Source organism: Crotalus tigris, unplaced genomic scaffold, assembly GCF_016545835.1.
Source record: "Crotalus tigris isolate CLP2741 ecotype Arizona unplaced genomic scaffold, ASM1654583v1 scf7180000018110.176419, whole genome shotgun sequence".
In the NCBI taxonomy this organism is placed as follows: domain Eukaryota; kingdom Metazoa; phylum Chordata; class Lepidosauria; order Squamata; family Viperidae; genus Crotalus; species Crotalus tigris.
In genome coordinates, this window is record NW_024096830.1 from 96571 (window position 1) to 122764 (window position 26194).

The 26194-nt window shown below is 37.7% G+C and overlaps 1 protein-coding gene across 1 annotated transcript in view; it reads right to left on the bottom strand.

Moving 5' to 3' along the window:
- The window catches only part of LOC120310071 (contactin-5-like), a 166430-nt gene that overhangs the window by 92642 nt on the left and 47594 nt on the right, over positions 1–26194 (bottom strand). Inside the window, exons 3-4 of the mRNA XM_039348030.1 lie at positions 23810–23905; positions 5656–5859 (exon numbers count right to left, since the gene is read on the bottom strand). Of these exons, the coding sequence (XP_039203964.1) occupies positions 5656–5859; positions 23810–23905 (300 nt within the window). The remainder of the gene's footprint in view (positions 1–5655; positions 5860–23809; positions 23906–26194) is intronic.

Below are 26194 nucleotides of genomic sequence, written 5' to 3' on the forward strand. Positions count from 1 at the left end.
GGGAGTAGCACAGCTAAGGAAAAGGGGGAAAAATGGCAGACTGCATTGTTTGGCGACCCCCGTGAAATGGTCATTTGACCCCAAATGGGGTCCCAACCCACAGGTTGAGAACCATTGTGCTAGGGCAATGTGTTGAACTAGAAGATCTGCAAGGTCCCTTTCAACTCTGTTATTCTGTATTCTGTAAAGTTCTGTCTATTGCTAAGCTTTCTCACCTTGTCAACTATGTTGACAGTTCTTAGTGAAACCAATCATTGATGGGCATTGTATATATGCGTACCTATGTGCATATAAAGGTTGACAAACACGTACACACATAGACTTCGTTTATTTGCTTTACATTCAGAAATATACTTTCTTTCCATTGTTCTGAACCTTATAGGCTTCTAGACCTCTTCAGAGAACTAGTTTTGGCATAATGTATCTAGATATGATCGCTTGAACGTAATCATTTGTGTATTTAACTTATATGTAGAGCACATCATGAGAAAGGCAGGGCTAGATGAATCAAAAGTTGGAATTAAGATTGCCGGGAGAAAATCAACAACCTAAGATATGCAGATGATACCACTCTAATGGCAGAAAGTGAAGAGGAACTAAAGAACCTCTTGATGTGGGTGAAGAAGGAGAGTGCAAAAGTTGGCTTGAAACTCAACATTAAGAAAACCAAGATCATTTTATTTGGGCAGGGAAAAAACCAAGGGTTAAGTTCAAAATTATGCAAGACTTCCGTGAGAGGGGCGGACTCAAGGTACCAAATTTGAAATTATATTATGATGCGGTGGTTTTAACATTAATTAGTGACTGGGTAAATTTGACAAACTCTGAGATACTTTATCTAGAGGGATGGGATTTACTTTATGGGTGGCATGCCTATTTAATATTTAATAAAAAAATAGATTGGGCTTTTAAATCTCATATTTTAAGAATTTCTTTACTTAGGATTTGGAGAAAATATTATAAAAGTGATTTTAAAGTACCATTATGGGCTATACCTTGGCATGCGATAGAAGGAATAAAAAGAGGGGTTAAAATGGATATGGTGTCTTATAGACAGTTACTTAAATGGGATGGACAAAACTGGCAATTAAAATCACGGGAAGAATTAGCACAAGAAAATTTTACTTATTCTTGGTTCCAATATAGGCAACTACTAGATAGATGGAAGATGGATTGTAAGGTGGGTTTTCTTAGAGAAGATGAAAATCTTATTAAGCAACTGAAGGATCAAAGACAAACCCACATTAAGAGAATTTATGGGGTTTTAGTTGAATTGGACTCAGAAACGGAACTAATTAAAGATTGTATGATTAGATGGGCGCAGAACTTTGGTGAGCCAGTTTCATTGGACACCTGGGAAACTATTTGGGTGAGAAATGTCAAATTTACTCAAGCACAGAATTTAAGGGAGAATTTTTATAAAATGTTTTATAGATGGCACCTTGATCCACAAAAAATGTCTTACATGTACCCTGACGTGCAACCTAAATGCTGGAGATGTGGTTATAAGGAGGCTTCCTATTATCATATTTGGTGGTCATGCAGAGAGATAAAAGCATTTTGGATCAAAATATGGTGGAATATCCAGAGAATTTTTAGAAGGAGGGTAAAATTTACTCCGCAATTATTTTTGTTAGGTATTGTTACAGATTGTGATACAAAGGAGGTTGTATTGATGTTAAATTTGATCACAGCCGCGAGGCTGTTAGTTGGACAATATTGGAAGAAGGAATCTTTGCCTACATTGCAGGAATGGTTTTTTAAAGTAGCTTATCTGGCGGAAATGGCAAAGATTTCGGCTTTCTTAAAGCAACAAACGCAAGAGAAGTTTTTTGCTATCTGGGACAAATGGATAAAATTTATACAATTTAGATTGGGTACACAAAAATATCATATAGCTTTTTCATAAGTTTTATTTTTATATATATTATAGATATCTTTTATATATATATAAACATAAAGTTTTTAATTTAATTTTTATTTATTTTTTTTTATTATTTCTTAAGCCTATATTCTGCTCTGGGAAGCTCAGGGGGGGGGAAGGGAGGGTTTTTGGGAGGGGTGTGGGGTGGGGTTTTTTTTTTTTTATATATATGTATTGTTTAATTTTTTTTCTTTTGTATATGTTGTTTTTTGTTTTGTATTGTTCTTGTTTTTCTTGTAAAATTTATAAAACTTTTAATAAAAAAAAAAAAAAAAAAAGAAAACCAAGATCATGGCATCCAGCCCTCTAAGGTCACCACAGATGGGGACTGCAGCCAAGAAATTAAAAGACGCTTGCTCCTGGGGAGGAAAGCTATGACAAATCTAGACAGCATACTAAAAAGCAGAGACATCACCCTGCCAACAAAAATACGAATACTCAAGGCCATGGTTTTCCCAGTTGCAATGTAGGGCTGTGAAAGTTGGACCATAAGAAAGGGTGAGCACAAAAGAATTGAGGCTTTTGAACTATGGTGCTGGAGAAGACTCCTGTGAGTTCCCTGGACTGCAAGGTGATCAAACCAGTCAGTCCTAGAGGAGATCAACCCTGACTGCTCTTTAGAAGGCCAGATCCTGAAGTTGAAACTCAAATACTTTGGCTACCTAATGAGAAGGAAGGACTCACTGGAGAAGGGCCTAATGCTGGGAAAGATTAAGGGCAATAGAAGAAAGGGACGACAGAGAATGAGGTGGCTGGATGGAGTCAATTAAGCAGTAGGCATGAGCTTAAATGGACTTCAGAAAATGGTAGAGGACAGGAATGCCTGGAGGAATATTGTCCATGGGGTCGTGATGGATCAGACATGGCTTCTCAACTAACAACAACAACAAGTAATAAGTGGGTATCATACATTTTGTTTGAGGTTTGTTAGTATTGTATCATAAAATGTCTCTTGTAACAAAAGGAATAAGAATCTTAGATTTCTGATCTATGGCCTGTACCATTCCTGTAAAAGGATCTGTCAAAATGGCATTTACCCCAGGGAATGAAACTAAAAAACCATTAACAAATCCAGATGAATTATTACGCTATTTTAGCTGCCTGAGCCAGAAAGGAAGTTTTGTTTCCCAGCAGAATTTTGGACATGTTTTATAATAGGGTCTCTTCAAGTTATGAATTGGTGAGCTTTTTTCTTTCTTTGATATCAGCTGAAGGAATGGAACTGAAACAATCTTGGGGTATGAGGGTGGGAAAAGCTTTTCTCTAGATCATGGGTGTCAAACTTGCTGCATCACGTGATGGGTCGCGACATATCGTGACTTTTTTTGCATTGCCGGAGCTGGGGTGGGCACGGCCTCCACATGAGGCAACTAGCTCAAGGGCCAGCAGTTTGACACCCCTGCTCTAGACAAATTGGAGATTCTTTTGTGTTTAAATACCGTATTTTAATGAGATCTATTCCTGTCCCAGTGTTAGGCGAATAAAAAATAGGAACGGTTGTGTGATTAGAACTATTAATATTAGGAATAAACTTTCTAATGTCTTCTAGTTTTGCAATATTAAATATCATTTTATTATGAAACAGAACTGTTGTTACATGTTGTTTTTCTCTTGTGAATCGAAATAGGTAAGACAAGGTAAGATTGCTGTGTAAAATTCAGGAATCAAGGTAGGCACTTTGTACTGGGATCCTGGAACTGGGAAGAGGGTTCTATTTTCCTCTTGAAAATTCCCCTTCAGATTGTTTTCCTCATCAGAAAAAAAGATGAAAAAGAGCCTAAGAGTTTGTGCAATTTTTTTCTCTAAGAGGGCAGATAATTATTTTTAATGCAAGGTGAGAGTGAGATGGGTACACTTAAATTTCATAAACCAAGCAACTAACTGACGGATGGTTAGCACATCCTTCTGTGGTGTTCTTTAAGATAGATTGGACATACGTTTCTCACAATTACTTGAAATAAGTGAGTTGAAATCCAACATACAAAAAAAAAAAAAAAAGCTGTAGGAAGATTTGGTAAACCTTCTTCTCAAAAAAGCTTGATAGATTATGTTTTTTTTCATAATGCTGATTCAAAGTTTATTTATTCCCAGATGCTGATACTAATTTTAAGAGAAGAGTTATCAGATGAAGGATTCCCTTGTCATTTCGCATCAAAAAGAGCCTATGAATCAAATCAAGTTATATGGCACCAAAGCTTTGATTGCCTCTTATGGACATTCATCAATAAACAATAGGATCAGTGCACATGTATCATGTGCATGCTTTTAGTAAATATTTTTTTCATTTATATATTGCATTTTGGTATAGTTTACACCTAATGTTAAACACGTGTCCTACCTTAAAAGAGGAGTAATACTGTGTGACATTCATATTTTCTACCTATTTAGAACATAGAATCAAAGACTGCAAGGTACCTTGGAGGTCTTTTAGTCCAAACCTCTGCCCAGTGCAGAGACTTTATACAGTTCAGGTCAAACAGTTGTCCAATTTATTTTTGAAAACCTCCAGTGATGGGGCACCCACAACTCCAGGAGGCAAGCTATTCCACTGATTAATTGTTCTCACTGTCTGAAAATTTCTCCTTCTAAATTGGATCTCTCCTTGATAAGTTTTCATCTATTACTTCTTGTCCTGCCCTCAGGTGCTTTGGAGAGTAAATTAATCTCCTCTTCTCTGTGATAGTCCCTCAAGTCCTAGAAGACAGTTATCATGTTCTCCTAATTCTTCTCTTCCATATACTAGACCAGCAACGCTGGCTGTGGAATTCTGGGAGTTGAAGTCCACATGCCTTAAAATTGTCAAGTTTGGGAAACACTGTACTAGACGTACCTAGCTCCCTCAACCATTCATTGTATGGTTTAGCTTTCAAATCCCTGATTTATTTTTTACCCTTTTTATGCCCAGCTAACTCTGGGAGTTTATAAAATACTATAAGCACACCCATGCAAGATCTGAATCAAATTTTGGCTTTTGAATCTGAATTTATGTGCAGTCTTGCAGTTTAATGCTTGTTCCTAAGCATTAGTCATAAACTAGACCAAAGGCCAGTCTAGTCCAGCATTCTGCAACACTCAGCATTCAGTATTCAACAAAAACTCACCCAAGGATATGAGTCTTTAACTCTTCCCTTAGTAACTGGTAATGAAAGATGCAACCATCAAAACTATCAGTTATTACTAATTTCCATGTGGTTTTCTACTTCCATTCTCAAAATCATCCAAGTAAGTAAAATTTTGCAATGCTACACCATTTTCTAATTTTGCTTAGAAATAATAGTCAAAATGATTTGCTTCTCATCCGAGAAGCTTGTTCAGTTTTAAGTGACTGGTGGGGAATGGAAGAATTTTATATTTTTTGCAGTTATCTGGTCATAGTACTCTGAGAGTCATTGAGGCCACTTGGGGGTTTATCTGTATCCTCAGAGTCACCTGAATTAGAGGGCAAATGGGTTTGGAACCTGTCTGGATCTGCTGACTGTGTTTGAAACAGGAAATAGGTGTTGTTGTATCCCTCCCCATGTGTTAAGGGAGGACTATTCAATTTTAACATGGTTGGCCTCTTTGACTCCTCTTTCACAGGAAAAAAATCAAGAAAGTCCAGTTCCCTTTTAGTCCTTTAGGACAACCATGACCTGGATGATTGAGAATCTCCATAGACAACAGCCCTTATACTTCTAAACAGCTTTTCCCCCACTCCAGTATATTTCAGTTTTGAGAAATAGCTAACTTACCGTCCGTTCGAAGTGTTAATGGAGTTGGAGGACTAAGCACCCTGGCATTTGTCACTGTGTTCTTCACGAGGCAGATATAACTCCCAACGTCTGATGGTTGCACCTTGGATATATAGAGGTTGCCTGTTTCCTGGGAGATGAAACGCCTGCTATCTTCTGCCACAAAGGAGGGGAATGCATTAAATACCCAGCTATAGATGATCTCTGTAAAATAAAGAGGCAGATACTTTGAATCTCTTGTGGCAAGACCACTCCAATTAAGAAAACAAATTACATACGTTTGAAAAAAGGGAACATATCTAATTTCAGTTCTTTTCTCCATGGAGCAAGACAGATATTCAATAATTATGGGAAAGCTTTTTTTTTACAAAGACATTTGTTTATTGATTATTATTATTTCTAATGAATTTGGAAAATATGCATGCTTAGCTATGGATAAATATTTTCAGGACATGTAGATATAAACGATTTTTACACCAAATAAGATCTCCATTTGATTCCAGTGTTCTGCAATCTGACTAACTCCTGGTGTGAGGAATCAAAATTAAATGATTAAAGATTAGTTATGGAGAAATTTATTACTAATCACTGAGCTAGGCTGAACAGGAAGCAATAAAATATGCCAAATGCTTAAGAAGGAATTAATATTAACATTGCATGGACTTTTTCTGGACAGAGCTTGGAAGTATATTATACCGTATGTTAAATGCCATATGAAACCACCGTATTTAATTTTACTTCCAGGCGATGACAGAAAAGCAAAACACATCTCATATTTCCAGAACAGAAAGAAGGACTGAGCAATTTGCAGTCCTCTGGACCCCTGAGATTATGTTATCAAGCTTGAGTGGTGTAATTTTTCTCTCCCATCCTTATTCAGCCCGAAAAATTAAGGCTAGGAATAAAAATGTGAGGCCTCTAAGAGGCAATTCCTCTATTCTTATTACCACCTGATATTGTTCTAAAATATTATTTTGGAAATTCAGCCATTTTGCCATTAAAATCTGGCAGTAGGATTTTGGAGAGTCCTGCTAAAAGCAGTGTTTCTCAACCTTGACAATTTTAAGGCAGGTGGACTTCAACTCCCAGAATTCCACAGCCAGCAATGCTGGCTGTGGAATTCTGGGAGTTGAAGTCCACCTGCCTTAAAATTGTTAAAGTTGAGAAACACTGTGCTAAAGGGATGACATTTACCTCCCATTTATATCTTTAATGCCCTTCCCCCAAAGTAAGGATAACTGGCCTCAAAAGTTTCTCCTCCTATCACCGTGGTTACATTCAGCCCATCAGAAGGTCAGGAAGCCAAACTAATAATACACCTTTTACTTCCAACACTCACAAAATGGGAATAAAGCAGGTGACCACGCACATTTACTCTTCAACTTGATTCTTGACAATGGTTCATTCAGTTAATTCAGCTTTCTGACTGTGCACAATAGTTAACTAGGTACAGCTAAGTTTGCCCAACAAACTGCGCCAAAATAGGTTGGCTAGTGATCAGAGAGTCATGTGAACAAAGATATAACTAATAAAAGCAAGGGAAAGTAGTGCTGTTCTTTGGAATAAGTAGCTTAAGCAGTGTTTCTCAACCTCAGCAAGTTTAAGATGGGTGAACTTCAACTCCCAGAATTCCAGAAAAGCTGGCTGGGGAATTCTGGGAGTTGAAGTCTGCCCATCTTAAACTTGCTGAGGTTGAGAAACATGTCAGAAAGGATGTCTAAAAAACCCTCTTTGTCCATAGAAAACCATAACAATTCTCAGTGACAGCAAGATGAGGACAGGTGCCATGATGAGATCATACAAATATTACAATTATGTAGTAAGGCTATCACAACTTTTATGGGTCCGTGGGATGTGATCTTTCTCACTCCCCCCCTCTCTGTGTATGTTTATCAGCACATTAAAGCGACTTTTAGTTTTAACTTTATTTTCTGTCAAACACAAAGCTGAGATTAAATTAATTAATTAATTAATTAATTAATTAAATTAAAACTAATTAAAACAAATTCTTTGTCCTGCAAGTTCCCATCTCTCTCTCTATCTTAACTAGAAGTTTGAACCTGACTAAGCATTTTGTACAATTACCTATTGTATATGTATGCAACTTTGAGAATTGAGTAAAGGAGAGCTATTGATTGATTAATTATGTGCCATCAAATCATTGTTGTCTCTTAGTGATCACACAGATAGATCTATGTCTCATTGTACTGGCTAGGTGACCTTCTATCTCTGGCATTTTTTTCCCAGATCTGATTTCTTTCTCTTTCTTTAACAATCCCTTCAGAGTCATCTGGGAGAGTTAGAATGGTTCTTTGTTGTCCTCTCCAATTTCTTTTTCATTTTTTTTCCTCCATTTCCTCCATTTCCTCATTACTCCATTTCTCCTGTTCCATCTCCCAGAAGATTCTAACAGAATAATAGACTTGGAAGGGATCTGGGAGGTCTTCTAGTCTAACCTCTTGCTCAGGCAGGAAATCCTATATCATTTCAGACCAATGGTTGTCCACTCTCTTCCTAAAAACTTCCAGTGTTGGAGCATTCACAACTTCTGGAGGCAGGTTGTTCCACTGATTAATTGCTCTGTCAGGAAGTTTCTCCTTAGTTCTGGGTTGCTTCTCTCCTTGATTAGTCTCCATCCGTTGCTTCTTGTCCTGCCTTCAGGCGATTTGGAAAATAGCTTCACTCCCTCTTTATTTTATTTATTTTATTTTTAAAATTTATAAGCCGCCCCACTCCCGAAGGACTCTGGGCGGCTAACAATAAAAAAACACATAAAACATAACAAACAAACAGTACAAAGACAGTCATCCAGGGGTCAGGTTTTATAAACCCCAGGCCTGCCGGAAAAGCCAGGTCTTAAGTAGCTTACGGAAGACCAACAGGGTGGGAGCGGTCCTAATCTCCGGGGGGAGCTGGTTCCAAAGCGTGGGCGCCATCACAGAGAAGGCCCTCCTCCGCGGCCCCGCCAAATGGCCCTGCTTGGCCGACAGGGCCTGAAGGAGGCCCAGCCTGTGGGATCTAACCGGACGTAGGGAACTATGAGGTAGTAGGCAGTCTCGCAAATAGCCTGGCCCTGAGCCATATAGGGCTTTAAAGGTAATGACCAACACCTTGAATTGGACCCGGAGACCAATAGGCAACCAGTGCAACTCACGGAGGATAGGTGTAATGTGGGTGTATCGAGGAGCACCCACTATCACTCGCGCGGCTGCATTCTGGACCAACTGTAGTCTCCGAATACTTTTCAAGAATAGCCCCATGTAGAGTGCTTCTTTGTGGAAACCCCTTAGATACTGAAACACTACTATCACCCCTAGTCCCTTCTTTCCATTAAACTAGACATGCCCAATTCTTCCACTTTCTCCAGCTTTCTCCTCCTCCTTCTCAAAGGGAAAGAAATGAGAATTTATGCTCTCTCTCCTACATTCAGGGTGCTATGAGCTAAAAAGAACATGTATGGCTAACTGTGCACATATTAGGATGCTAGAAATCTGTAGGTGATTGTAGGCTGTTTCAGATATTATTAAGGAAATGATTGCATTTGTCATTGTAAATGTAAAGAAGGAATTTTTTATCATTTATGATGGACATGTGATAAAGCAAAGATATATTGGAGTAGGATTCTTTTTTTTTTATTGAAAATTTTTAAAATTTTACAAAAAAAAAATCCCTTCCCCAAACCCTCCCAACCCACCCCAACCCTCCCCCAACCTTCCCAGAGCTGCATAAAGGCTTAGTTAAAATTTAAAAGAAAAATTTTTAAACACAAATAAACCAAATAAATTTGGTTACAATAATTAAACAAATCATAAAATACTTTAACACCAGTATTTAAAAAACAGAAAGAGAAAGAGAAAAGAAACAAGAACAAGAAGAAAAAAAGAAAAAAATATCTAAGAAATATCTTAAACTTTAAATATAAATTATTCAAAAGCTAAATAATATTTTTTTATATCATACTTATATTGTATAAAATTTATCCATCTTTTCCATACCAAAAGGTATTTCTCTTGCGATGGAGTAGGATTCTTAAAGTGAACATAAAGATAAAACCAAAGACTTTTCTTTTAGGCCTAATGGATAAAAACCTTGGGGGGAAAATGGGATTTTGATGTTATACATGCTAACGGCAGAAAGAATACTTTATGCACAAAAATGGAAGTAGGAGACTGTGATTTCCACAATGGATGAATGGCTGCAAAAGTTGATAGAATTAGCAGAGATGGCTAAATTGACTACTTTGATTAAAGAAAATAATACAATTAATTTTGTTTCTACTTGGAAACTGCTTTTGGACTTTGTGCTAGAAGTAAAAAAAATGAAACTTCGATTTTGGGTTTTGCTGATTGGATAGGTTTGGTGTTATAGAAATGGCTAGTATATACTATTATATAAAAGTAAAAAGCTGAGTTTTCATGTTGCATCAAAAGGAGTTGGAAATCAAAGCTTTTTTTTTCCTTTCCCCCCCTCTACCCTACACTTTTCTCTCTTCCCCTTTTCCTTCCCTATTTTTCCTTCATCTTTCTTTATATTTTTTGTATTTCATGCTTTGTTAAAATTAATAAAATTTTTGAATCACAAATGATGTCATTAATAACTGACAATCATACATTAAGTATTTCATAATGGTTGTCATTTGTCATCACTAGGATTGCCCTCTCCCCTCTGTACACCAGCCCACCCTTCAGGGAAATTAATATTCTCAATACTACTAGCACCTTCAGGATTTGAAGCAGAGGTCTTGTTTGGGATATATTTCATTGAGATCTCACATGTATCCTTATGCTGAACTAGAAGCCTTCTTCTCTCCATATTCTGTCTGCCCCACAGCTACACTGGAAGAATAATCAAAAAGGAGAGAACTGGTAGAGGCTGTTAAAGACTGTCTTTTGCTAGAGCTATCATAAAGGCTTCAATCCATGTTTGTATTCATATTTTCCATTTCTATTATCTCAGCTTCTCCTCTTGATGTTTCCATGTTGCTGAACTTTTAACACCCAATATTAGCTCTCAGGCAGCCTCACTCCAGTTCCCTGACAGACTTGTCACTTCTGACTCTAAATATAGAAATGTCAAGGTTGGTTCTATAATAGAAAACCCACTGCTACTGTTCAAAAACACAAAATGTTTCACTTGTTCAGCCTTGGATGGAGACATTAATTATCTGTAATGGCCAGTAAGAATAACCTTGAGAAATAGGAGGAAGAGCTGCAACCAAGACAACGATCAGACAAGAGAAATCTGAATTGGGAGAGAAATATAATTTGAGGAAGTGTCTCAGAGTTGACCCTCCCTAGATTTCTTAAAGATAAAAACAGGGAGGGGCAAGGCACATTCAGACTTACAGGATTCTGTTACAATAGCTTCATGGAGCATAACCTTCTTTTCTTTTCATTTCAATAAATACCCAGCTACTGTATATACATAGATTATACTTTGATAGCTATCTGCTAGATTTTTAATCTCAAAGAGTGTCAGCATATTTGCACTGATCAGACAAGGGTGTTCACCAAAAACCACACGCCTATAGATATCAGAAAGGAATCTTTAAAGTGAAGCTTATTCTAGCATTCACCACAGTGTAATCAAAAATACAGGAGGGGAAAAATCATGAAGGGTAAAATTAATTGTAAATTGGCATCCTCATGGAATGCTATGATGAAGTCATTATCTGCCAGTTAACCCTGCTATTTACAACTTTTGGGTGTTGAAGTGATTAAGGCATCATGGTGACAGCAGAATTGGCATTTCATTTTATGAATAGCCTCTGACCTCCTTAGGAATAAGTTTCAATTTTCTATTTTGAAATATCTTTGATGTGACTCCTCCCCCCACAATGAATTCTCATCTTTCTCCTCCTTTTGATAACAAACAAATAAATTGGGAGATCCATTTTTATTCCTTGAAAACTGTTATTTAATATCTTTTTCAGATAAATCTTATAAGAAGCCATCAGATCATTTCCCAGGCTATACTATAATATCTGATGTACGTTTGCCAGGTTATTCTCATGAAAATCTGATAAAAAGATGGATTATGAATTATGAAATTCTAGGGAAGGAGGAGGAGGAGGAAATTGTTCTTCAAATGGTTAGGTTGAATCAATATACTTGAATGAGTCAGAGATGCCACATAATGTTTGTGTTAGCAAAATCTGCATGATGCTAAAATTAAGATAAAACTGTATGTCTTGATTCTGAATTTATATTTGTTGCATGGCAATGACATGGAAATGCAAACAAAATACACAAGTAGAGCTTACTGATAATTTAAAGATTCAAACTTCATAATTATTATACCAAATACAATCAATTCTTGAAATTGATTTTGTCTAATATTGAAAGTATTTATTATTGACCATTGAGAAGAACTCAATGGATCAAGTTGTAGAACTGAAATAACAAAACATAAAATATAAACACATGAAACAATAGTTATCTCCAGTCCCTGCAGGCATATCTTTGAAAATTCTGCATAATGTATTTGAAGTTACTTATTTCTTTGGAGATGGCATTCTATTCCAACATTTTTTTGGATGATTATGGGTGTTTTTTCACACATGCATGCACATCACCACTTGATGTCATCCTTTGATAATCCAACACTGAAAGACAAGGATGTGAAAACTGAAAAAAAGCTTTGAGTGATATGAAAACTCTGTATGGTTTATGATCTATGATGTCTGTTCCATTCTATATGCAAACTATATTTTAGTTGATCTTATGTGAACAAGGAAATATTGACCAAGTCAGTCATCCATCACACATGCATGAAGGGATTGTAAGTATTTGCCAAAATTCAAAATTCACTTCAGCCCACAATCTATTTATCCAATTCGACTTTCCTTAAGTATTTATGTTAAATAGCTATATGAAAAAATATCCTCTAATCATAATCAAATTATCCTCAAATATTTAGAGGGCAATTTGGATTTTTCTCTCTGATACCCATAACCTAGTTAGTGAAAACTTCCTTTCTCCTCAGGCAGTGTATAAGTAATCTTGTTCTGCTACTTCAATAAGGTATTCCTTAATAGAAGAGAAGGTATTTAAGAAGGTATTTTAAGAAGATATTGTAATTTAAAGAGGTATTATTAAAAATTCAGATTGATGAATGGTATCATTTAATTCTTTCAACATTATTTCTAAATTAAATGATAATTTCTGAATTTGTCTTTCATTAAAAAAAAAAGCTGACTTAATTCTGTCTGTAGACTCGTCTTATAAGGAAGGCAAATATCATCATTTTAAGCACCTTAATACTCCATAGGAAACAGAAGAAGTTCTGGTCACCTGAAAAACAGATCAGGAAATAAAAAATCAACCTGTGCCAGGCAGATGATGTGTTTGTCTTAGATTTACTACAGAATTCTGACTGAACTTAAAACACCCAAGTTTTGGCCAAAGCAGTGGTGTTGTAGAACTTTCTGAAGTTCTACAGTAAGTTTCTGCATTTCTACAGTGATGAAAATTAAATCAAGGAGCCACATCAAGGCTGCTTTAGGAAACGAGGAGTTCCTTACTTTGTAGAGAAAAGAGAGTGAGCAAACTACTCCAGTTTGCTCTGTTTTCAATCACTCCTCAGCATCCCCACAGTATGTGACAATTGAGTTGAAGTGGAGACTTTGAAGTGAGGAAAAGGGCCTTTTCTGGAGCAAATCACAATGCTTCTTTGCCTCAACAACAACAACAAAAATCATGCAGACTTCATAATAGGCACTTGCAAAATTCTTTGTTGAAGAGGCAAATCTAAGTTATCACCTACACATTTAGTAGTTAGAAGTACAGATAGTTCCTGACTCACAACCATTTGTTTAGTGATCATTTGAAGTTACAATGGCACTGGAAAAAGGGACAGTATCCATTTTCACACTTATGACTGTCGCAGCATCCCCCCAAAGTCATGTGAACAATCTTTGGCAACTAGCATGTATTTATGACAATTGTACTTTTCTGGGGTTATGTGATCACCATTTGTAATCTTGCCAGCTGGTTTGTAACAAGCAAAATCAATGGAGGAAGTCAGATATGCTTAACAACTCCATGATTCACATAACAGCTGCAGTGATTTACCTAACGACTGTGGCAAAAAAGATCATAAAATGGGGTTGTCAAGCCTCTGTGGGCTTGACACTGATGGGAGGGGGGAGGGGGGCAAGGACAGTACCTGGGGGTGTCCAGATACAGCGGAGGAGGCCAGTGACAAGACCAATGGTGACAGCTCTTCCCGTTAGCTAGACTATTGAAGGGCAGAGTGTGGCAGTGTGGCTGTCATCTCCATAGTCTTCCCAGCGAACAGCTGACTGGCTTCAGGGCTGGCCCACCAAACAGTTGTTTGGTGCAGGGAAGCACCAGGATGCTAGAAGCCTGCAGCGTGGCCCAATGAGCAGCTGTTTGGTGCAGGGAAGCTACACGGGGCTGGGAGCCTGCAGTGCATCCTGCCTGGTTACTCTTATCACCCCGCACACCGACTGTTGGTTAGGTGGGTGGGGCCCCGGTTGTGAAATGCATATGTAAGGCGCTGGGGGGTGATTGCTCCTAGCGCTAACTTTGTTTGTTGTTTCTGTGACTAAACACATGCCAGAAAGTTCCATGATAAAAACCAGCCACCTGTGAACTCACTGACTTGTGTCTTGTTGGAGCCAGGGGTGTGGTAAGGACTTATGACAGGGGCACAACTCACTTGTAGAGATATAGTGGCACAGTGATTAGAATGTAGTTTTTAAGGCTAATCTGCATTCCCCCTGCCAGGAATTTGATCCTCACCAGCTCAAGGTTGACTCAGCCTTCCATATTTTTGAGGCTGGTAAAATGAGGCCCAGATTGTTGGGGGCAGTGTGCTGACTCTGTAAACTGCTTAGAGAGAGCTGTAAAGCCCTGTGAAGCGGTATATAAGTGCTATTGCTATTAACATCTGCTTTGCTTAGCAATGGAAATTTTGGGCTCAGTTGTGGTTATATCTGTATGTTCACACAACAAGAGCAGTGGTCCAATGGAGTTCTTTCCTGCTGGTATCAGAACTGGCTACAATGTCAAAGGCCTTTAGCTTTGTTTTGGAAGCATTGGAATATAAAGATCTGCTGAAATTTAGAAAGTGATTGATCAGCTATATAAGGTTCCTACTGGAAGGGAGAAGTGTGTGTGAACCCTTGTCCATCACCACGCCTTGAACTACAGTACAATAAATTAGAAGCCCAGCTCTTTTTGATGCAAAAATATAGATTATCTTTGTGAAAAACATTTATTTTTGTGAATCTGAAAAATGTCCGTCTGCACTTCATATTGTAGGGAGACACTTACAGTAGAAGTAAAAGGATAACATTTTTTCTTATGCCCCATATATCCATACTCCCCCCTTCTGTGTACAGTAAATGGTATATTTTCACATACAGCTTATTATCAATATTCATTAATCCTCCATGCAAGTCTTTAATGAAAGCAATTTATTTGTTGCACTGGAATATTCCATGTAGGAGAAGATGATACCATCTATTTATTACCTAGAAATGAAATTGCTTCCTTTTGAGCTCTTCGTTGTTCTTGATCTATCACATACATACCTGCCTGAATAAACCCACAAACTGTGTCTTTGCCTTTATTTAAGTTTAATTACTGTGATAAATCTTTGGAATTTCTTGCTCTCTTGCTGCTTTGTACAGAAGCTACCAAAGATGAATTAAAGTGGTAGACTCATGACAAAAGCTGATCCTGCACTTATAAACTGAATGGCTTTGTGACTATCACAAAATGCTAACCGAGTTCAAAGGATGGTAAATATACAATCCATAAATCTAAGTTGGACACATTTCAGTCAGCCAGAAAGAGATTGAAAACAGGGTAGAACAAAATACTATCAACCTCATGAGTTTTGGTAACCCTAAGGATATAAGATAAATATTTTAACAACGAATGCAATCCTAGATGCCCACATTTTGAAAAGGTTGGTCTCGATAGATGGGTAGCCAGGAACACATGGGTTCCAGCATCAACGTTTTTATGTAATGTGGTTGAAAGAACTGAATATGTTTAGCCTGGAGAGATAAAGTATAAGGAGACACTATATAACATTAAGAATGTTTTGACAGTGGAAAAGGCTGCTTTGAGAGCTAGGGAGGATTCATGTACTGGAGATATTTATGTCACATTTCCCAGGTCTGGTTTCCTTGACTCTCTAAATATATACCTCTCTAACATTTTTCCACTTCTCTTATGGATATCTCATGAAACATTAAAAATTAAGACTTCTGGAAACTGCTCAATGAAAAGTCCAAGATAATATATGTTAAGTACTTTTTCATTTATGGAATAAGATTTACTCCTTGTCTCCTCTCCTTCTCAACATGCTCTAGGTATGGCTTACCAAATCACTGGGGTAGAGGTTGAGGGGAAATGATCTGCAGAAGCAAGAGAAATTGCCAATTGCCTCTGACATAAGTTGTTCTGATGGATTAAATAAACAGTAAGTTGCAGTCTGGAATTTAGGGGAAAAAATTCTGAAGGAGGGGAATCCTGTTACCAGCAGTGCTCAAAATAGTGTAGCAAGAGCAATGATCAGGACCAGATGGATTACACCCCAAGGTTCTCAAGGAACTGGCAGATGTGATCTCAGAACCACTGAACTATATTTTTCAAAGATCTTGGAGCACTGGGGAACTACCAAAGGACTGGAAAAGAGCTGATGTAGTTCTCATCTTCAACAAAGGAAAAAAAATGGACCCAGGAAATTACAGACCTATCAGCCTGACCTCAATACCTGGGAAGATCCTGGAAAAGATAATCAAACAACGAATCAGCAAACAAGGCAAACAAAGTCATTACTAAAAGCCCACATGGGTTTGTCAAAAATAGATCATGCCAGACAAACCTTATTGCATTCTTTGACCAAGTGACAAAATTAGTGGATCAGAGGAATGCTGTGGACATAATTTACTTGGACTTCAGTAAGGCATTTGATAAAGTAGATCACAACCTACTACTTGACAAGATAGAAAAATGTGGGGTAAACAGCATCACCACCAGATGGATCCATAGCTGGCTGACCAGCCGTACTCAGCGTGTGGTCCTCAATGGAACCACATCTATATGGAGGGAAGTATGTAGTGGGGTGCTGTACTCAGCATGTGATCCTCAATGGAACCACATCTATATGGAGGGAAGTATGTAGTTCTGGGCCCAGTGCTCTTCAACATCTATATCAACGATTTAGACGAGGGGATAGATGGGGAACTCATCAAATTTGCAGAGAACACCAAGCTGGCAGGAATAGCCAACACTCTAGAAGATAGGCTTAAGATACAGAAGGATCTGGACAGACTTGAACACTGGGCACTATCTAACAAAATGAAATTCAATAGTGAAAAAAGCAAGGTTCTACATTTAGGCAAGAAAAACCAAATGCACAGGTATAGTATAGGGGGTACTTTGCTCAATAGCAGTAACTGTGAGAGGGACCTCGGAGTTCTAGTAGACAATCACCTAAATATGAGCCAGCAGTGTGCTGCAGCTGCCAAAAAGGCCAACACAGTGGTTGCATTAACAGAGGGATAGAATCAAGATCATGTGAAGTGTTAATACTACTTTACAATGCCTTGGTAAGGCCACACTTGGAATACTGCATCCAGTTTTGGTCACCGCGATGCAAAAAAGATGCTGACACTCTAGAAAGAGTACAGAGAAGAGAAACAAAGATGATTAGCTGACTGGAGGCTAAAGCATATAAGGAATGGCTGCTGGAATTGGGTATGTCTAGTTTAGTGAAGAGAAGTACGAGGGGGGACATGATAGCAATGTTCCAATATCTCAGGGGCTGCCACAAAGAAGAGGGAGTCAAGCTATTTTCCAAGGCGCCTGAAGGCAGGACAAGAAGCAACGGGTGGAAACTAAGCAAGGAGAGAAGCAACCTAGAACTAAGGAGAAACTTCCTGACAGTTAGAACAATTAACCAGTGGAACAACCTGCCTCCAGAAGCAGTGAATGCTCCAACACTGGAAGTTTTCAAGAAGACACTGGACAACCATTTGTCTGAAATGGTATAGGGTTTCCTGCTTGAGCAGGGGGTTGGACTAGATGACCTCCAAGGTCCCTTCCAACTTTACTACTATTATTGTTATTGTTGTTGTTGTTGTTGTTGTTGTTGTTATTATTATTATTATTATTATTATTATTATTATTATCTCAACCAAGCATAAGAACTGGAATTCTGTGTGGGGAAGAGCACTTATAGTTTGTATCAATGAGATAATTTGAATCATTCTGTTGGCTTTGCCATTATCTAGGTAACAAGTGCAGAAGCCTTTTCCAGCTATGGAAGTGCTGGAGGATGCCAACAATCGATGACAAGGGAAAACTGTGTTTAAGTGTTGGCAGATTATTCAGAAATTGAACTGAAAGAATGCTTCCTCAAAGCATCATCTAAGTATTCCTTTGAAGCTTTGCACAGGCCTAACCTCTGATAGAACAACCCAAACAATTCTTTCAAGTGCCTATCACCACCACCTAAACTTGAGCAATTCAGAAGTTCAATCTAAGATCAGCTTGCCACCAGTAATATAATAAATGGACAGTAATATGAGTCTTTTTTCATGAGCATCCATGGAAGCTTCCTGTTTTCATCCAAATGACAAAAAGTTGACACCCTCCTTATCCTCTTCTGAGGATGGAGCTGCAAAGAACATTGAAAAAATGTACATGAAGTATTATAAACTCTCCAGTGGAAAAAAAATAATACTGTGTGTGTTTTTAATATTGTTCCCCCCCCCAGTGGTGTATCAGTAGTTGTATGTTGCCACTGATAATAGCAAATGATCTCATATTTGTATAGTAAGCTGGACTTGAGCCACTCTCTTTGTCACATCATTCCGATCTTCAATAAATGGTTGAATATGAAAACAAAGCTGCCCTCACTGGAGAATATTCTGCAGAGCATACAGAGTGGTTAATCAGATCAGCAAAAGACCAAATGGCAGCACTCAGATAAAAATACTGTGCTTAATATTAACTTTGACCCCTTGTGAGACGTGTGTGTGTTAGTGTGCTGTAAGCTGTCAACCAGCCAGCCAGCTGAATTACAATAATTTAATATGTAGTAATTCAGTAAGCAAGTTAAATATGTTGTGAACATATAAGATATGAGAAAGCTGGACATTTAGTGTCTCAGGTGCTTCAATTACAGAACACTTCCAATTATGAAAAACTGGGGCCTAAAACATGAGATATTTTTTTTTGGAACTTTTTCTGAGTGGAGAGGTGTATGAGACAATTAAAATAATTGGGAACATAGGCAGGAAAGTCAGACAACCCAATTTATCAAAAGTTAATCAGCTGCCTAATGATGCCAATATTTCTGTTTAGCCATGTGTTAGACTAATAAATCACTATCAGCATTACTCTTATCCAGTTATTATTCATACAGTTCCTTGCTGAGCAAAATCTGACATTCTCACTTGATCTTACATATACATAAAATGCAGCTGAGTCTCTGTTATCCTACATATCATGTGGGGCTACTGGGAATACAGCAACCTGCTCCCATTTATCTTCCTCTTGTCAAATAATTGTTATTTAGTGATCATGCATAGCCATCTGTTGTCTTATTTTGAGTCCAGGACTGCACCCCCTGATTATAGTTCCTCTTCAAACTCTTAGCTATAGCAGAAAGTGCAATATTTGATGTTCACTTTCTAGGAATACACTTCAGCCAAAGAGACAATGCATCATCACTGTTTCCTTTTAATTTACTTATTTGTTTCCATATAGCATCCTGAGATATCTTAAATAATCTGCAAATATCCATATAGTATGCAATTTGTCTCTTCATGGGCAGTCTGATAAATTTTCACAATTTTATTCAGTTTAATGATGCAGTGCTATAATCAAACCACTGATATGCTCACAAATATGGGATGTCAGTTTGCCAGGTATTCCAAGCAAAGGTGGAATTCTAGGAGTTGATAGCCAGGAATTCTGAATAGGAAACAATATTACTATTACTTGCAAGGCAGAAGAAATGGCCCTGAGGACAGGAGGAAGAATGGGTACCAGGAAAATGGTCAGATAAAAGGCCATGAATCAGAGGATAAGAATGTAATGTGTAATCAGTGGTGGGATTCAAATATGTGAACAACTGGTTCTCTGTGTGGATGCCGCTTCCAGAAGTCCATTCTGGGCTGGGCAACAAAAAATTATCTACCGGTTCTGCTGAAGTGGTGCGAACTGGCTGAATCCCACCACTGTGTATAATGTAATGTGAGTAAGTGCCTCTAGTAAGTAAGCTCGACTCTAGTTCACATTTAGATAAAAGGACACCGAGAGAAAGCACATTCAGACTTGCAAGATTCTGTTACTATAGATTAACAATAACAATTATAGTGATCGTTGGTCTCCTGGTCTGAAGGAAAGAAAACCTTTTGAAGGGCTGACACAAAATCAAGGAATTCAAAAGATTTTTCAAGGTTGAAATTTCCCATAAGATTCTGCTACAGCAGGGGTGTCAAACTTGCAACATCACATGACATATCGCAACGTATTGTGACTTTTTTCCATTGCTGGCAATGGGGCGGGCGCAGTTTCAGCATGACGCATCCGGCCTGTGGGCTGGCAGTTTGATACCCCTGTACTAGAGCATTGACATCAGCAAAACAATAGATGGAGCATCAAGTGTCAATATCACATGGATATTCCTATGGTAGGGGGCTTACATTGTGACTCTCCATCCTCCATCTTGCTCATTTTGCCTCTCTACATGGGCTTTCTGCTGAAACTCTCCAATTACAAAAAAATGGGCATTCAGTCATCTGTGGTCTTTACTGAGGCGTTGGCTTCAATTGCTATTATAAATGATAATCTATTTAGCCAGATGAGATATTTGTGTTCCTACCCAGAGTCATCAGAATGATTGATATGCTTATTTGCAAGAAAATTCCAAATGTGATGGGATACCTGCCAAAATCCTCATGCAATAGTGTAAGAACTTTGCTAACCTTGCAAGTGATTAGCTTGCTAATGAGCAGCTTAGAAATTAATATTCACAATGCTTGGAGATCTGAGGCTAGAAATAGACAAACTATCAGTACTGGAAGATTGTTAATTATCATATTGATGAGAGTAACTCATGTTGTCCAAAGGGAATAATGGGAACATCTGAAAATAAATATACATGAAAATATATTGAGGAACCCATTGTTTTCAGGGATTTTTTTCACCCTGATAATGTAATCTACAATCTTGAAATTCACTGGGAAAATCTTATCCGTATAGTAACCAAACCTAATCCTGTTTAGCTTTTAATTCTAGACAAGGTCAAGGATTAGATGTCCTTCTTAATGGTTCACTTCTTTACTGAGTTATATTGCATACAGTGGAAGTGTAAAAAACAAAACAAAACCCAGAGATGATCTTTGAGAAAATAAGCAGTAACTGCTGATAAAAACACTGGGAAGCTTTCAAGATTCTGCTCTTATTACCTATATTGCTAATTCTAGTATTACTTCTCACCCCAATGGGATTGGTCTATCCCACTCGTGCTGGCAGAAGGGGCGTGCCATGGCCCCTGTCAGTCAAGGACTTCTGGCTGGCTAGGTCCTGGAGAAGAGCCTTTAACCATGGTTCCTGCCCTCTGGAATATCATGCCCCTTGAGGTGAGATCTGCTCCACCCCCTTGGCCTTCCAAAAGGGCCTAAAAACCTGGCTCTGCCAATTGGCCTGGTGTTCCAATGGGGTGTTTCATACAGGAGGTAGTTAATTGATTAAGAGAAGACTCTCCTTGTATGTTGCGTCCTTCCTTAGCTATTTTAATGTTAATATTTATTGTCTCAATATTTTATATTGTGGATTTTATCTTATTGTGAAAAATAAGCACAGAGATGCTTGATGGTGAGATGGGTGGCATATACAAATAAACAAAAAAAAACTCATAAAAAGTTAACTGGCAAAGTGGGATAAAAAAGTAGGAAAACAAAAGAGAAAAATAAAAAAGGTGGAGGCTAATCTGTATTATATAGTATGTAACAAAACATCATTGTATAGAACATTCTAGCTACTGTAAACTGTCAGATTCAAAGAATCAGGACCACACATTAAGTTCCAATTAAGCTGATTTACTGTTCATGAATATACACAAGAATCTAGTCAACTAACGATTAGCACTAAATTGGTGCTAGATAAGAGTTAATGGAATTCAAGAGGGGTTGGATTTAGATGTTTGTGGGAACGTAACGACTTCAGGCTGATTCCTCTCTTGACTCTAGCCTCAAGCTCTGTCTGTCCTTTTCTTATATTGTAGAAACAGTGCAGTGGGTTTTGTACAGGGAATGCCCTTTGGTTATTCCAATATTAGCCTTTTTTATATAATAGTAGCAGACTTTAGAGATGGAAAGGTGATCTCTTCTCTATTTTGCATCTTAAAGGAAACAAATTGATGAATGGGTTCATGTTTTAACATTTGCCATTTATTGCCAAGTCTACCTTGGTTGCAAACTTGTTTACACTATTTTAATCTGGCTTTGTGGTATGCTTGAATAGCAAGGTATGCTACTTTAAGAGCCTTGTAGGAGGAAATACACAGGCTACATCTTTTTACATAAAATGACACGAGAGATGCTATAATCCCAGTCACCCAAGGAATTATTATAATATGATGATAATTCCCTTCAGTAATTCAATTGCAATAATAGAATGTGCCTGTCATATTTTAGATGAATCAGTGTAATGTTCATTATAAGAAACAGAGAAACAAATAGTAACTGCAGTCACTGCTTTATATGGAAAAAAGAAGAAGCTTGCAGAGCACTGTATTAGAATAGAATACACTAGAGCTGGAAGGGACCTTGGAGGTCTTCTAGTCCAGCCCCCCTCCTCAAGCAGAAGAACCTGTATCATCCCGGACAAGTGACTGTCCAGTCTGTTCTTAAAAATCTCCAGTGATGGAGCACCCATGATTTCTTGAAGGCAAGCTGTTTCACTGGTTAATTGTCCTCACTGTTAAGAACTTTCTCCTTAATTCCAGGTTGCTTCTCTTTTTGATTAGTTTCCAGCCATTGTTTCTTGTCCTGCCATCTGGTGCTTTGGAGAATAATTTGACTCCCTCTTCTTTGTGTCAGCTTCTAAAATATTGAAATACTGCTATCATGTCACCTCTATTTCTTCTTCTTTTCTTCTTTTTCTTTATAATTAAGTCTCTTTCTGCTGCTGAATTGCCAAAGGAAGCTTCAGAAGTGACACAAAATAAACCAACATGGGTGCTTCATTTTCAGAAGCAGGGTGTTATTCCAGTTTTTAAAGCAGTTATTTGTACAAAAAAATCAATGATTTTTTTCATTCTTTTGCTCTTTTACATATTAAATTGTAGAGCTTAATGTTCCTGACATTTATGAGAAATATTCAGTTTGGGGATAAATGTCCATACTAGCCCAATCAAGGATCCTTTAAAACTATAAAACTCTGTCACAACATTGTAGTCAGTATATCTACCCAAGATAAGGTTCTAGGGAGAGCCAGTTTGGTAATGGCTAAGGTACCTGTCTAGAAAGCAGAAGACTGTGAGTTCTAGTCCAGCCTTATGTATGAAAGCCGGCTGGATGACTTTGGGTGGGAGGGAAACAGGCAGAAGAAGATGTATTAGGTATGTAAGTCCAAGATGGCAGCTTTGAGGGCATGAAAGCTCCATCTGTGTTTTTATGTGTGATTCATGAGAGGCTGAGGCATGAGCTCTGTCCTCTGCAGCAACATCAGTATAAGGACACGGTAGAAGGTTATCTGAACAAATTCCAATTGTGCTACTTCCAATAACAATAAAATAATCATTATCATAATTTGATCATGAAAGAGGACCGTGATACAACTCATATCTGAATGAGAGAAAATTCTCTCTCAGCAGTGACATTTAGAAGAGCTCTGAGACTGGGGCGGGGTGGGAAAAAGTCCTTGGATGACTCCTTTCTCCTGTCTGCTCCTGCTGTTTCCATTCACTGAGCAAAACGGATTAGTTTAACCTTATTTCAAAAATGCTAACTCCGGTTCAGAAGCTTTTACGAGACACAGACTTTAATTATTCTTTTGATAGCTCAGATATCAAAGCATTTACTGATCCACCCTCAAGATGATGACTGAAAATTATAAGCCACAGAGTTGCTATCAACATAATATTCAGTCAACCTTACCTGGTGAGTGAAGTGGAGGAGAGCATATTAGTACCACACCTTGACCTTCTCTCACTGACACAGCACTTCTTGTTCGTCCACTGAAATTCCCCAGATCTGTTAACATAAGATAACAATTTTGATTCACAAGGAGAATGTTTTCAATATTAGTGTCCATACAGAGTTATTTTCCCTTCTTCCTTTTATTCTTATGCTAAAAAAAAAATCACTTTTTACTCTTTCAAATGTGAAACAGAAAAAAAAATCCATTCCTTTCCAAATAAGTATTCTGGCTAATTACAACTAGCAAATAAAGCTATTCCATGTGACATTTTTATTATTTCTTAGAGGATGAAGAAATGTGTCAGCCAAAAGCCATTAGGTGATATACCCGTTTATAACAAATATCTAATAGCTCTTTTACAATTTCTCACTTATTGATTTTTTTCCCCTGGTAAAAAGTCACTGTGTTTACAGTTGAAAGAGACACAAAGAGAGGTAAGGAAGCTTGGCATCTAACTTGTATCCTGGATAAAGCTTTTGAGTGTTATATAAAGGATACTGAAACTTAACAAATAAACTATACAAATGTTTGCAATATTAGCTCCATTGGGAAATCTGTGCCATGGGTCCTTGTTGAGAACATTTATGATTCATGGAATTCATATTAGACTATAAAGCTCTGAACATTATTAAAAAAAATATTTTAAAAGCCTAATTCTGTCAAAATCCTCTTCTGGAGAGATCTTGCTTATGATCCCAGCTATGGATATGTCTCACACTATCCTAAATTAGAGTAGGATCTTCTTGGTGGTGATGAGCTGAGGTAGTAAGCTAGCTGTCATAAACTCTACTTTTAAAAAAGTTGAACCCATGGCCTGTTTTCTGATCATCTGAAGGGTATACAATGGTTCAGGTTCAAGATTTTTTTAAAAAAAAGAGTTATGTTTTAATTGTCACATAGCCTCGTGGCACATTTTATTGTTTTTTATTGTCTTGTTCTTCTGCCATTGGGGCAATTTTTCCTTTTTAATTGAGAAGAAAGCTTTCAATGTTACTATTTGTACAGATTTCTCTTCCTTTCCTTTTTATGCTAAACAACAACAATTTTTTATGAAAGATGAAAGAAAAAAATAAATCCTTACAAAATAAATTTTTTTCTAGCTAATTTCAATTGAAAAAAAAGCAAAGTAGAAAAATACACTACATTAATGTAATTATATGTTTACATAGGATTCAAAATATGAAGTTGTTTCTTAGGTTTGTCTTCCATACAGTCTTTTGAGGCATGTCACTAATAATTTTCTTGGCAGAAAATTGGCCTTTTCCTGTTTCTAAAACTAAGTATAATAAGTTCTTGATGTGGTATACACACAAACACAAACAAACAAATTCAGACACATATACAGTTTATTATAAGAAAAGATGTATTTGCTGGATCACTAGGGGTCCCACTACGTTGAAATAATATCTGGAACTTTTCACTGTTTGACTGATTATTTTATTTCACAGTACAAATGAATATTCCACACATTGTCATACAAAACTGTCTTATATCATATTAGGCAATTGATCCATCTAAACCACCGTTTCTCAACGTTTGTGTGATGGCGACCCCCGTCACACGGACGCGGTCGCCCCCATGGACAGCGTGCATGCGTGGCGGCGCCCCCATGCGCAGCGTGCATGCGTGGCGCTGCCCCCTGAGGGGGGGAAATGGCGGATCGCGTTGTTTGGTGACCCCCGTAAAATGGTCGTTCGACCCCAAATGGGGTCGCAACCCATAGGTTGAGAACCGCTGATCTAAACTAAATGGCAGCATTTCAAATAGGTGTCATTTCCAGTCCTATTAGTGTATACTAAGAGTTGAAATGTTTGGCATACAAATAATTTCTAGACAACAGGTGGAGAATTGAGATCTGCCCTGTTCTAAATGCTAGGGCTGAAAATTTCAAAGCACCACCATTGCTACTTGTTATCTGCATTAGTAAGAGAATAACATAATCAATATCTTTCCCCATCATTTCTTTTGACCCATCTTTCCCATTGTAATTCAGTCCAACTCTTATCCTCCATATCTCCTTCTATTAATGATATAAATATTTTAACTAACTTTTCTATCTTTTTGTTGTTTTAACAGTTCAGTCATATCCAATTCTTGGCAACTTTATAAGCAAATGTTCTCCATGCTATCTTGTCAAGCACAGCTTCTTACCGTTGTTGAATGCTCATCTTTGTATCAATGTTGATGTTATCAAGGCAGTGTGATCTTTGCTTGCCCCTTCTTGTTCCACTAACCATTCCTAGCATCACTGACTTCTCCAAAGAAGTGCACACATAACAGGGTCAAAGTATATCAGACACAGTCTAATAAACTATAAACTTGCCTAATTTGAATTGACCACT